Raw genomic sequence first — 14165 nt, forward strand, 5'->3', positions numbered from 1 at the left:
TTTGACAAGAATTTTATGTAACCCCATAATGGAAGGGAGAGATAGTATGGTTTATTATTAACTTAATTTATTATTAGCTTATTAAACATGTACAAAATCCAGAAGAATATCCAAAATAATTATTTTCTTCAGGTTGAGTTATCACCTGATCTAAACAGAGTCCATCATGGGTAGGAATTCAGGAGCAGTTCATCTTTCTTCAAATCGTCTATCTCCTTTAGTCTCTTCAGAGAACTGGCCCCTGAACTTTTCTCTTTCTTTTCTTTACCTCTATAGCATGTTTGCTTCTTTTTGATAGGGTCCCTCCTTAGCTGCAAGAGTATGCAGCCTGAAGTCATTTCATTCTGTTGAATTCTACTTAGGGTGGGATTTAAAGTATGTGGTAGGATCTGGACAGTACCAGGAACACCTCAAGAATATCAGAAATTTCATATTTTTCTGGTTGACTTCCTGTTAGCATCTACCTACATTCATTAAAATGTTATTATAATGTTCAGTATTAAGTAAATGTTTGGATGATTTCTGTAATATTGTGCTAATAATAGTCTCTTTCTCTGTCTTCACCTAGGGCCACTTCTCAAACACTCTCTTCTGTTATTTTACACTTGATGTGTGTCATAAAATAGGAGAAAGAAGTGGAGAAACTCATCTGGCTAAAACCACCACCAAAGGCAGAGCTCAAGAATCAAGTGCTCTAACAACTAACTAATGCTTTATCCAAAGAATCTCCTGCGTCCAGTACTGCCAACAGTGTTTGAACTTTGAAGCTAATTACATTTAGTCACTCCTCCTATTATAAATTTTAACATTTCAATCCCCATCACTCATGTCTCTCCAATCAACTTTTAGTTTCCTTTTTCCCATTCTCTACAACCAAGTTTAATTTCTTGCATCCAAAATAAAAGAAAAACTATTTCCTCAACTTTGCCTTCCTTCAACACACTGACATACTACTTTCTTTCCTTTTACCACCAAACTATTCAAAAGATCAATCTGCAATTAATGCATTGGTTTTCTCCAGCTTTTCAACTCTTCCCGTCTTAAGCTTCTACCTTCTTTGCTTGGGGGAAATTGCTTTCTTGAAAGCTTTTGCCCTCAAAATCATCAAATAAAGTGACATTTGGATCTCCTTTTTACCTCATAAGTTTTGACAATGCTGACTAATCTCTTCTTCAACTTTCTTTTCTCCCTCTATAATCAAGATAATGTTTTTGTCTTTTCTCTTTTATATCTTTCAATGCTCCTTCTCTCTTTTGCTAAGGTCTTTTCTCTGAATTATATGTGAAGAAGTTACTTACACTTCTTCGTTCTTAATTTCTTCATCTATAAAATTAAAATAATATCAATTTCAAAATATTATGAAAATTAAATTATATTAGGTGTTGAACAAGTATTATATTCCTTAGGTGTAAATATTTCCCAGCATTCTATCTTTGGTACTATCTTCCTTCACCATCAAATTCTATAAATGACTATAAAATCTTTACCCTAAGCTCCTACTCTCTCACCAGAGCTCCACTCCAGTATTTCCAATTTGCATATGATGCCCCACACTCAATATGTTTACAAAATCAAATTTATCATAGTTCTCCCTCACCAAAATGAACTTCCACTCAAGTCTTTCCTGTTTCTATAAATATCATTTCAAAATCCCACCCAACCAAAGTCATCTTTGACTCCCTTATATTTAATCCATTTCTCCACACACTAATGTTTTATCCAAGTTGTCTTTTGTATCAAATACTACAGGGAAAGGATTAAAAATCATAACCAAGTGGTATTTATCCCAGAAAAGCAAAGTTGAATTAACATTTATAAGTACAATGATGTAACTTACCACATCAACAGAACAAAAGAGGAAAAAATGATATGATTATCTAAATATATACAGAAAAAACTGGAAAACATCAACACCCTTTTATGCTAAAACCTCAGCAAACTAGGAGTAGAAGGGTACATACAAAAAACTTATAATTGATATTATGCTTAATACTGAATGCTTTCCCTCAAAGATAGAGAATAGGGCAAGGATTTTTGGTTTTACCACTTCTGTACACCATTGCACTGCAGTCACAGCAGTAAGAAAGAGGAATAAAAGGTATAAAGACTAGAAAAGAAGTAAAACCATCATTATTCTCAATGACAGAAAGAACTCAAAGAAACTTACTTAAAAATAAAAACTACTATAACTTTTAAATGAAATTATCCAAGTGGTAGGAAACAAGGATAATACAAAATTCAATTGCATTTCTATATACCAACAACAAACAATTAGAAAGTGAAAATAATAAACAATACTAAAGTATTAGCTCAACTCAATGAGGAGAGGAAAGCTTTTTCCATGTTGGAAAAAAAATGAATCTCAACTCCTACCTCACACCATACAACAATTTGAGATGGATCATAAAACTAAATATAAAAGCAAGAACCAGAAAACTTCTATAAAAAAAAATATGGGTACATACATTTACAACCTGGACAAAACACACATGAAAGAAAAAAAATTGATAAATTGGATATCACCAAAATTAAAAGTCTGTTGACCAAAGTCACCATTAAAAATATTTAGGCAAATCACAGACCGAAGAAAAATATTTGTAGTACATAAACCTGACAAAGGACCCATATCTCTAGGAATTATAGGACAATTTATAATGAATTACTACAAATCAACGAGTAGGAAATTAAACAACCCCTTTAAAGGACTTGCATAGGCACTCCTCAGAAGATCTAAGAATGGGCAATAACCACAGGAAAAGGTATGTGACATTATTAGTCCCAGAAAAAACGCAAATTAAAACCATAAGGAGAAATCGTTTCACATCCATAAGAATGGCTAAAATATAAAAATATAAAAGTTTAATATACCAAATGTTTGAGGGAATGTAGAGAAACTAAAATTCTCACACCTTTCTGTCGGGGATTATAAAATGGAATAACTACGCAGGAAAAGTCTTGGGAAGTTTCTTATAAAGTTATTTAGTCATCTACCTATGACCCAACAATTCTACTCTTTGGTATCTACATGAAAATATATGTCCATAAAAAGATGCAAACGTAAGTATTCACAGCGTAGTCATTCAAAATAGCAAATAGCAGGAAAACAACACAAGTATCAATTAATAGGAAAATGGATAAACAAATTGTACTATATTAATCAAGAGAATACTACTTGGCAAAAAAGGAACAATGTGAGCAAATCCCAAAAACATTATTTTGAGTAAAAGAAGTCAGACACTGACATACATAAAACACACACACACTGTAGGATTCCATGTGTATAAAGTCCAAGAAGAGACAATCCTAATCTATGGTGATAATAATCAGAAGTTGCTTCTAAAGCGGGACTGGGTATAGTTGATTGGAAAGAGGCATGAAGCAACTTTCTGGGATGATGACAATGTTTTAATATCTTGCTTTGAGTGGTGGTTACACTTACATATACAAATGGTCAAAATTTATCAAATTGTGTTTCATTCTTCAGTTAGGGAGAAAAAAAGATGTTTCACCAGGAAAACATTAAAAAAAAAAAAAAGCTTTTTGCAAGTAGCATATAATTTGTAGAAAGAAGCCTGGTGTATCAATAGACTTACCTACAATTTTTTTCAACAGCAATATTTTTTCAAGTATTTTGAAGTACTTTTGCAAGTTTCAAAATAATTTTATTTTCAAATATAAGTAAATAAACCCAGCATTGTGAATTCATCTAAACAGAGAAACTCAGCCTTGTGGGTCAATATAATGGAGAGAAACAAAGAGTAACCAGTAGCATATAAATATTTCAGTCTCTGTGAATAGAAAATAGATGCTTCACAATCTGGAGAATTTTTAGACATGAAAGAGCCCAAAGAAGCAAAGGTAAAAAGATCAAACACGAGATGCAGAACTAACAGCTGTGACTTAGTGAGTTAATAAATATGCTGAATAAAATCAAACATAATAAAGCACCACAAGTTGGTAGCTTCCAAGTAATTAACACACTAATCAGAAACACATGCAATGTGTAATCAGGCCTACCTCATTGTGACAGCAAGGACTCCTTAGTTACAATGGATATTCTCCATTTACAGGTAGAGTTATGGAAAGTAAATTAGGTAAAGTCATGCATGAGGCAAAGGGGAAGTAACCTGACTTGCTCTATTTAAGGTAGTCTCTATTTGCAGTGAATGAGATGAAAGTTCTGTTTTCATCTCTCATCTGTTCTAGATCAGTCTTCTCACAATAAGACTGAACACATCTGCTAATACCTGGGCAAATAAATGTATATTCATGGATAAGGGTTGTACTTATACTTTTATTTCCAAGCCTCATCCTAAGTTTTAAGAGTGAAACGATCATTTCAACCATGTTATTAATGTCTAATTAGTAAATGGGAAAAAAAGTGTTTGAATACCACAAGTCAATCTAACTTCACATTTCTTGCATTTCCACACATAAAGCCAGAATTAGCAGACACTTTAGAGGATTAAACCTGTGATCAAAATATGGGCTTTTATATAAGCTAACCAATAATTATCTTTTCTTTGGAACAGTTAGCTCTTGACAACGTTTCATCCCTGACACACCTGTGACTTGTCAGAACACACCAGGGAGTCCACTATTTTATCCATCTAGCTGTCCCCATCCACACCGTCTAGTCTCCAATCCCTTTCCTGAAATCACATATCATACTTACATTCCCTTGTAATTACTTCCACTTGAATTTTCTATTCCTTGCTCTTTACAAAAATATGGAGCCCAGATCGGAACTCATAAGAAGAAACAGGTAAAGTACCAAAGTATCTGAGGCGAAAGGAAGAGTAGTCCAACTGAGGTTATATTCTTTCCCAACTATACACCTTAGCTACTACTGTTCTATTACATACATACTTCAGGCTGCATTGGCTCAAACTTAAATACCATCACCTTAGTTTCCTAACTTTCTCACTTCATTTTTTCCCTTCCTAAATCATCATTGTAACATCTAAGAAAGGAAGGTAGAATCAATTGCCTTCATAAACATTTAATAACGGACAGAACCAAGGAATCGTGTCAAAATGGAATTTCTGGCTACTGCTACTTTTTTTCAATTTACCAAAATAAACTAAAATAGAATAGAAAATGCAAAGAAGGATTTACGGAGTAAGATCACTTAGAGTTGATTAGATTATAAATATGTAGAAAGAGAATCTGCTTTTTATTCATTGAAAGACTAAATTCATTTACATTAGATAATTTATGTTGATATAAAAATAAATGTGTTTAGTAATGGATGTCATTAACTTAAGCATAAGATAATCTCCTATGTAAGTAATTAAAAATGCTGAAAATGCAATGGCTGCACAATAACACCAGAAACACCTTCATATAATGAGAGAACCAATGAAGATTACTGTGACATTTAACATCTATACCTGGCTTTAGTGAGATTTATTTCTTGAGGCAAATGAACTAGATCAAATTTTTCTGAAAAGAAAGAAGGGATCTTTGAAGACATTTCCTCCTCCACATAGTTGGACACTGTGTGAAATGTTACCTTGCCTAAATGAACCTGTAAGTCTCATTCTCATAAAGATATTGTACAACCTCAAGAAGATTTTTCTAACCTCTGATCAGGACTGGAGGAGACAACTATTACATTAAGAAAAAAAGAAAAGGAACTTTGAAGCAGTTGCACAATTTAGCCTCTTTGGAGTGTCAATATCCTTATCCATAACACTACAATATTACATTCCCTTGAAACTAATGAAACAGTTTATGTGAAAGTGTTCTATAAACTACAATGAATATGTGAAGTTAAAATGCCATTTTATTCATGAGGACGATTATAATGAAATTAAACTAAAATAAATTATATTGAAGAAGGTAGATATTAAGCAAATCATTGTTCATTTAGACCAAACCAGTCTTAAAAAGAGACATTTGTCCTACAAATTGGCTCAAAGGATTTGTTCATACTATGTATCTAAGTAGATGGTGAATGGCATTGATTGGATCCAAAGTCCCCCTCTCTGGGATTTTATGAGGCCCATTCAGAATGAGCCAGGTTGAGAACACCACCAATTCCATGTTCTGAGTCCATCTGTTGGCAAAAATGTAATGCAAACAGCTTTATAAGTGCTATTTTCAATGAAATATCACAGAACAGCTTGTCCCAATGATATTTCTAAAGCTTGCCTGCAAACCGCCTACTGGGAAATCCAGCTGAAAGAGAAGAGGGAAGAGAAAGAAACCCATACATACAAGTGAGAGAAATTGAAAAAAAGAACCAAAGGTAGAGGGAGACAAGCTAGAGGAAAGCTAGCACTGGAGAAAAATAAGGAGCAACGAGAGGTGCAATATTAAACACAGACAAAATTAGCTGGAAACCATAAGGAATAGAGAATTTAAAGAAATTATCAAAACAACTTGGGTTGGAAGATAGAGAAGTGATCACAAATAATGCGGCATGTCCAGAGAAGTGAAGACAAAAGGAGCAGGAAAACCCAGAAAACCTGTAATAGCTCAGTAATTGGAACATAATTATTAAAATGTGAGAGGAAAATGATGTGAAATAGCCATTTTTCCAAGTTTCACTTGTTTTTTTCATGTAATATACAAATTCATTATTCCAAAAATAGTACAGATTTCAATGTGTATCATTAACTCCAAGGAAGGAAACATCCTCCTCTAAGTCCCTTCTTTTAACCTAAAAATGTATTTGCATATCATAAAATAGTCCAGTTGTTGCAATATAAGCAGTATACATGCAATGATTTAAAAACAAAATACACTACGGCAGATGATGTCATTCTGGGCACTTACCTGGGGTCGAATAACTTTTACAATATTTTTGAGGGCAGTGTCAGGGGATGGAGGTGAGCAGTCAGGTGTTGGGCCTGTCGAGCTGTTTCTATGGTTACTACTTCCTGGAGCAGTAATTGCTACCTCAGATGCATTATCTGTGAATAAAAATAGAACTGCCATAAACCTGATCACTCAGTTTACCTTTTAAGACTTGAAATTACTTTAGTGAACCTGAATTGAGTTTTCAACTTAAAACTGGTATCAATTACAAGATCATAATGAGGAACATGCACAGCAGTATGTTTTAAAGATAATGTTTGTTGAATGCATTGCTTTCCTTTGGAATGGTAAATATCATACCCTGTAGTATTATTCCAAGAAGAAAGAGTATTATTATACAATTCATAATGATAGATCTCCCAACACAGCTATTAAGACTGCCATTATTATACAAACGGCCAAAACTTCAGCTTAATTAAAAAGAATATGATTTTTTATATGAATGAGCTAAGTTTTCTCATAATCTTTCAAATGGGTATCGATCTTTATTAAAGTGGAAATTTTGTATCTCCCTGAGTCATAAAACTCAAATTCCAGTCTCCTCAAAGCACCCTCAAATTATTGAGAGGCATCCCAGTGAATTAACCTGAGACAAAACTGACATCTGTGCACAATAGTTTTACAATGTAGACACAAAACTATCACACTCAGATAAACACATCTTCCTATACGGTCAAACTAAGTGAATGAAATTTCAAAAATCTCTCCCTTATGTTTAGTATTGAGGGTCAGAGGAGGAATAAAGTGATGACTTTAAAATCAGCAACATGCATAAAACTCCAATTTGTCCCTCCATTTCATTCATTCAACCATACATCTAAAAACATTTATTTAGGGGCAACTATATGTCAGGGACTATGTTATGTTCTAAGGAGAAATTAAAAAGAACCTTCAGGCAGAGGGTAGAGGATAGGGAAGGATGAATAGGTGGAGCACAGAGGATTTGTAGGGCAGTAAAACTATTCTGTATGATACAATAGTGGTAGATACATGTCACTATACATTTGTCCAAACCCATAGAATGTACAGCATCAAGAGTGAACCCTAGCATCGTTTATATGGACATTGGATGATAATGGTGGGTCAATGTAGGTTCACTGTTTGTAACAAATGTACCACTATGGTGGGTAATGTTGATAGTGGGGAAATCTGTGCCTGTGTGGGGCAGGGTACAAGAGAAACCTCTATACCTTCTGCTTGATTTTTCTGGAAACCTAAAGTTGCTTTTAAAAAGAAAGTTTAATAAAATTTTAAAAAAATCCATGCCCATAAGAAGTATACAATCAAATGTGACATCAGACATGTAGACAAAGTATAATGCAATATAATTTGAGATTTGATAACAGATAAAGGAAGCATGATGAAACAGCAAGAGGAGGAGCAATCATCAGGCCGTGGCTAGGAAAGAAGAGGGCTGTGAAAGCCTTCATTTTCAGGCAAGAAAGCTGGGATGGAGCCTAAAACATAAGGAAGGGCGTGGAGGTGAAAAGAGCAAAGCTGTTATTTTACGTTAGGAAAAAGTTGGAGATAAGTTTAAATAAGTGCAAGGAAGTTTTATTTGTATATAAGTTTATACTTAATTCTGTAGGCAATGAGAAATATTGAAGATATTTAAGCAAGAAGTAACATAGTAATAATAATAGCTAATGTTTATTGAATTCCAGTGAAATAATGTTAGAGACTCTGTTCTCATTATCTATTCTCTGTTTTGTAGTTTTCATTGTTGTCTCTCTGTGTTGCATTCTGAATAGCTTTTTTATACTCATTTTTCCAGTTTATTGGCTCGCTCTTTAGCAGTGTCTAGTCTACTATCAAATAATTTTTATAATTTCACTTATATGTCACAGTTCTAAAATTTCTAATTGGTTCTCTTTCAAATATACAATGTCATCATTTGGCACTTTTCAGTTTCTTAAAAATTTCAAGCTTGCTTTTATTTAGTAGAAACTAGCAAGCACAGTTTTTGGGTTTTTTTATATTTGTGCTTGATAATTCCAGTATCTGAAGTCTTCATGGATCTGTTTCTGTGTCTCTGACTCTCACTCATGGTATTTTGTTCCATTACTTTTCTCATTTTCAGTTTTATGCTACTTGTTACTCAACTTTTATTAGCACAAGATACACAACATTAAATTTAATTCTTTGTCTTTTAGTAAATGTTAATTCAATAAAGTATTCAAACTTATATTCTAATACCAGACGCTGAAATCTGTGGAAAACTTGCCTGCTCAATGTTAGACAATTTACTTAATCTCTCTGGACATCAGTTTTCTTAACTTTAAAATGAGAATGTTTAATAACTGTCTAAAAGAAAGTTATTGTTTATGTGTACAGATAAAATGAGAGAATATACATGAAAAGTTATCTAGCATGTTATCAGATACATAATATGGGTTTTATTTTTCCCTATCAAACCAAATATCCTCAGAATTAAAATAAAACACAGAAGAGGAAAGAAAATCCAGAGGGAAAAGCAAAAATAAATAAATAAATAAACAAACAAACAATGCTTTGCAGATGATACGTCTACAATAAAGACTGTGCATACTTGGGTAGAATTTGAGACCAGTATCTTTTAGTGATTAACACAAATTGGTAGAGACAGAATTTAATTCCAAGAATAAGAGATGATCCCTTGAAGAATGATTCACTGCAGGGTAGCCTGTTGACTACCTTTGCGTTAAAGTCAGAAAAACTGAGGGGTACTTTATGCAGACTGTAAGGCAAAAGCTTTTTGAATGTTACTTATAAGTAATTTAATACATAGTACAAGACAGTGGGTAATCAAGTACTAAATTATTTAGAAAATATTATAACGTCTCCATCTTCTGCATCCATGATCTGTACCATTACACTGGTAATTTGATTTTATACTACCTTGCATTGTTCATTATCTCTTCCAGACTAGGTTATATTTTTGCAGACACTTATATTTCCCTTATCCCCTCCATAGCTCTTAGCTCAATGCCTTTAAAAATACTAAATGAAATAAAGTGAATAAAGCAAAACCTGTATGTCAGTGGCAACCATCAAAAATGCCCTTAATTACGTAGAGAAAGGTGATCTGGTTTTTGTAATTCCATGGTCTCTTTTGGAGAAAATCCAAATGAGAAGCATATTTTAAATATCCTTTATTATATTATTTATGAAAATGCCAATTATCCAGTGGAATTTACAAAATGACAGCCTGTGTTCAAGACAGTTTTACATGGTCAACCTACATTTTACACCTGCAGCTACAAAACATTGCTGATGAAAAGGAAATGAGGTGTGTAAAAACTGCTCAGAGAAAATTACTAAATATACTTGCAATTTCAGGTTGAAATGAGGCTTATCTTCTAGTCAGCTTCTCTTACTACACATTAGATTATGCATTATGACTGTCCATTTCCTCTAGAATAACAAGCTAAGAAAAAAAATCTTCTAGCTTACTTGAGCTTTTAAAAGAAAAGTATTCTATGAATACAAAATAACTCATATGCAACGTTATAGAGTAGAACTTTAACATCATTCACTAGCATGTACTGAGCAGCTAAAGTGCACCAGAGACCATTCTAATTGCTATGTAGCTGACAAATAGAACTGAGATTACTTCTGTCTGGGGACTCAAGAAAAGTGTCATGGCAGAGGTGGTGACTAAGCAGGTCTCTGACAGATTAGTAAAATTCATACATGAAGAAATGAGTAGGAAGGGCATTCCAAAAGCTGGAAGTATGATCAGCAAAAGGCAGAGAGATGGAAAAGAATTAGGCACATTTGTGGAATAAAGAAGAGTTTGGTTTGAATAGGATATTCATGGAGGAAATACCAATAAATGAAGGGATGATAAACAACAAACCTGAGCTTTGAAATCAGACAAACCTAACCTGAAATCCTGCCATTTTTTTTAAAACTGAAGTAGAGCTGACATACAATATCCTATCAGTTTCAGGTATACATTGAAGCAGTTCAGTATTTCTACATATTATGAGATGATCCTCACAGTAAGTCTAGTTCCAAACTGTCACCATCCATTGCTATCAATTCAACTGTAGACACTTGAGTTACTTCCTTATCTTGGCTATTGTAAATAATGCTACAGTGAACAAAGGAGTGCATATATTTTCATTTTCTTTGTACAAATATCCTGAAGTGGAACTGCTAGATTGCATGATAGTTCTATTTTTAATTTTTTGAGGAACCTCCCTACTGTTTTCCACAGTGGCTGCACCAATTGACATTCCCACAGCAGTGCACAAGATTTCCCTTTACTCCACATCTTTGCAACACTTGTTATTGTTTGTCTTTTTAATAATAGCCAATCTAACTGGTGTGATATGAGTATCGCTACTCCAGCTTTCTTTTTGTTTCCATTTGCATGAAAATACCTTTTTCCGTGTCTTCACTTCAGCCTGTGTGTGCCTTTAGATCTGAAGTGATTTCTTATAGGCAGCAAATAGATGGGTCTTGTTTGTTTGTTTGAATCATTCAGCCACCCTATGTCTTTTGATTGGAGCATTTAGTCCATTTACATTTTAAGTATTTATTGATAGGTATGCACTTATTGCCATTTTGTTAATTGTTTTCTGTTTTTGTAGTTCTTTTCTGTTCCCTTCTTTTCTTGGTCTCTTTCCTTGTGGTTTGGTGTTTAATATTATTTTTGGGTTTCTTTCTCTTTATTTATTTTTGTGTGTGTGTGTGTATCTATTGTAGATTTTGGTTTGTAGCTACCATAATGTATCTGAGTGTGTGTGTGTATACACATAAAATGGAAGTAACAGAATCAGGTATATCAGTTGTTACACTAAATATGTATAGAAAGAAGTATCCCCCAACAAAAACAGAGATGGCTGCAATTGAGATGTCAGCTGGGTCTGTGGTTTCATCTGAGATTTGACTGGGGGCTTCACTCACATCATTGTTGGCAGCACTGGATTTTCATGAACTGTTGGACTGAGAGCTTTAGTTTCTCACTGGTTGTTGACTAGAAGCTTCCCTCAGTTCCTTGCCATGTGGGTCTCTCCACAGAGGCTCGCAATGGGACAGTGGTTTCTATCAGAGTGAGTAAGCCAGAAAGCAAAAGAAAGCTAGCAAGAGGGAAGCCAGAGCTTTTTTGCAACCTGATCTTGGAAATGACACCTATTATTTTTGCCATATTCCATTTGCTAGAAGCAAGTCACTAGGTCCAGACCATAGACGAAGGGAAGGGATTACACAAGGGCATAGATACTAGAAGGTGGGATAATTGGGAGTTTTCTTAGAGATTTAATATCACAGTTGTTCAGGAAAAAGCTACTCTCAATCTACTGATGGCAACAGAAATGGACACAGCCATTTTGAAAAGCAACATCATTAAGATCAGTGCCTCTTGATAGCACAGACGACTTACCTTGGTTTGCTAGGTTCTTTCTCAGTTTTAAACCTGGAAGTCCTACATCCTGGGAACCCCTTCAGTCCTGGGGCTTGGTTAGTCACCCTACTCTGGAGCCAGGCTGTGGGCTTTAAATCATGACTCCACACTTACTAGCAATGAGAACTTGGGTAAGTTACTTAATTTCTCTGTGCCTCAGTTTCCTTATCTGTAAAATAAAAATAATAATAGCATGTTTGTGGAAACTAAATGAGATAATACATGTAAAGTGCTTAAAGCAATGTATGGCACATAAAAAGTGCCCAGTGATATTAAATATATTAAAATATACATATCCTTTCACTAGGCTATGCACACAATTATTGTCCAAACTGGGACACTTTTGATAGTGAAAGGGAGTGCTAGTAACAATTATGCCAGGTCAACAAGCATACAAGGCAATATTCAGGGAAGGTAAGATACATGATCCTTACATGTGATTCACTTTGAAATTTATATCATAGCACTTTCATATAAGATAAGTGCACAGTAATCGTTGCTGCTCTTTTGTTAACAGTGGAAAAATAATGCAAAATGAAGTGAACGCTCATCAATAGAGGTGGAATAAATCATGATACATAATACCATCAAATATTATGCAACCTTTAAAAGAATGAATTATAGTGATACCAAATGACTTGTAGGAAGTCCTTTGAAATACTGTTGAATGATATAAATAATATGTAGGAAAATATATATGGCTTTCCTTTTCGTTAAACAAAAGGTTTACACTCAGAGGCAAACACCGAAGTTTGAACTTCAGGAGTCCTGAGCTTTCATGGGCCTGTTGCAAGGTGCTGCGAGGGTCCCTGGAAATGTCCTTGTAAATTTTATAAAAAGTAAAATATTTTACTTGCAATAAGTTAAGATCTCTTCAAATTTCTTCTAACTCTAATTTCCTTGCTATCATAGTTCTCTTTGGTTTTGGTGGTATTCAAATGGCTGCAGATATTTTTGGAATCTGGATAAGGAGAGGATGAGTTTTGGATACATTTAGTTTGGGTTTAGTGGGACATATTTGCAAGGCTAAAGTCACTTCCTTATATAGTCCAGATGTTAAAATGGCTTCTAGAAATTCTCCTACCACCTCTTGTGCCAACTCACCTGGTGTGTGACTATAAGGTTTAGAGCACTACTATGATATAAGTGATATTGTGATAAGAGTGTGGCCTAGAAATATTTGATATGTACAAAAGTTCATGGAAAGTTCTTCCAATCTTATAGCTTAGATATGAAAGGGGTTTTATCAAATTTGACAACAATCCTAAAAAATTAGTATGGAAGTACCAATAAGAGATTATGAAGCTGAAAGGAAATTTTCTACAAACAAATTAAAAAGCCACTAATATCAACCATGCTAGAGAAAAGACTGAATTACTTTATTTCTCTACACTAGCATTGTCTAAGAGAAATATAATGTGAGTCACATATGTAATTTTAAATTTGCTAGTAGCCACATTTAAAAAAAATTTAAAATAAAATTAATTTTAATAATATATCATTTAACTCATTTTCTCCAAAATATTATCATTTCAATTACTAATAAAATATTTTACATTTCTTTTATTTTAATGATTTTTTATTATATTATGTTAGTCACCATACAGTACATCCCCGGTTTCCGATGTAAGGCTCGATGATTCATTAGTTGTGTATAACACCCAGTGCACCATGCAATACGTGCCCTCCTTACATTTCTTTTTGTGTACTAAGTCTTCATAATCTGAAGTATAATTTACACATTCATCATGTGAATTCAGGCAGTAAACTTTCATTGGAAATACATGATCTGTATTTAAATTTTGTAAAATTACAGTTGGAAAAGTAGATTTGATATAAACAAAGTTGTTCTAAACATACTTAAAAGTTTTCAAATAACTGAATTGAGTAGCAAAAAATTATTTTCCTTTAGTATTTGCATCCACATTGACAAAATTGTTTCATTGCTTTT

General features: G+C 33.7%; 1 protein-coding gene across 5 annotated transcripts in view; it reads right to left on the reverse strand.

Annotated features, from left to right (window-relative positions):
* ANKS1B (ankyrin repeat and sterile alpha motif domain containing 1B) overlaps nucleotides 1–14165 on the reverse strand; it is a 1051872-nt gene that overhangs the window by 605908 nt on the left and 431799 nt on the right. For all 5 annotated transcript variants that reach the window (XM_040637361.1, XM_040637360.1, XM_040637359.1 and 2 more), the window contains exon 11: nucleotides 6784–6920. In XM_040637361.1, the coding sequence (XP_040493295.1) occupies nucleotides 6784–6920 (137 nt within the window). The remainder of the gene's footprint in view (nucleotides 1–6783; nucleotides 6921–14165) is intronic.

This window comes from Ursus maritimus, unplaced genomic scaffold (assembly GCF_017311325.1).
Source record: "Ursus maritimus isolate PB19 unplaced genomic scaffold, ASM1731132v1 scaffold_21, whole genome shotgun sequence".
NCBI lineage: Eukaryota > Metazoa > Chordata > Mammalia > Carnivora > Ursidae > Ursus > Ursus maritimus.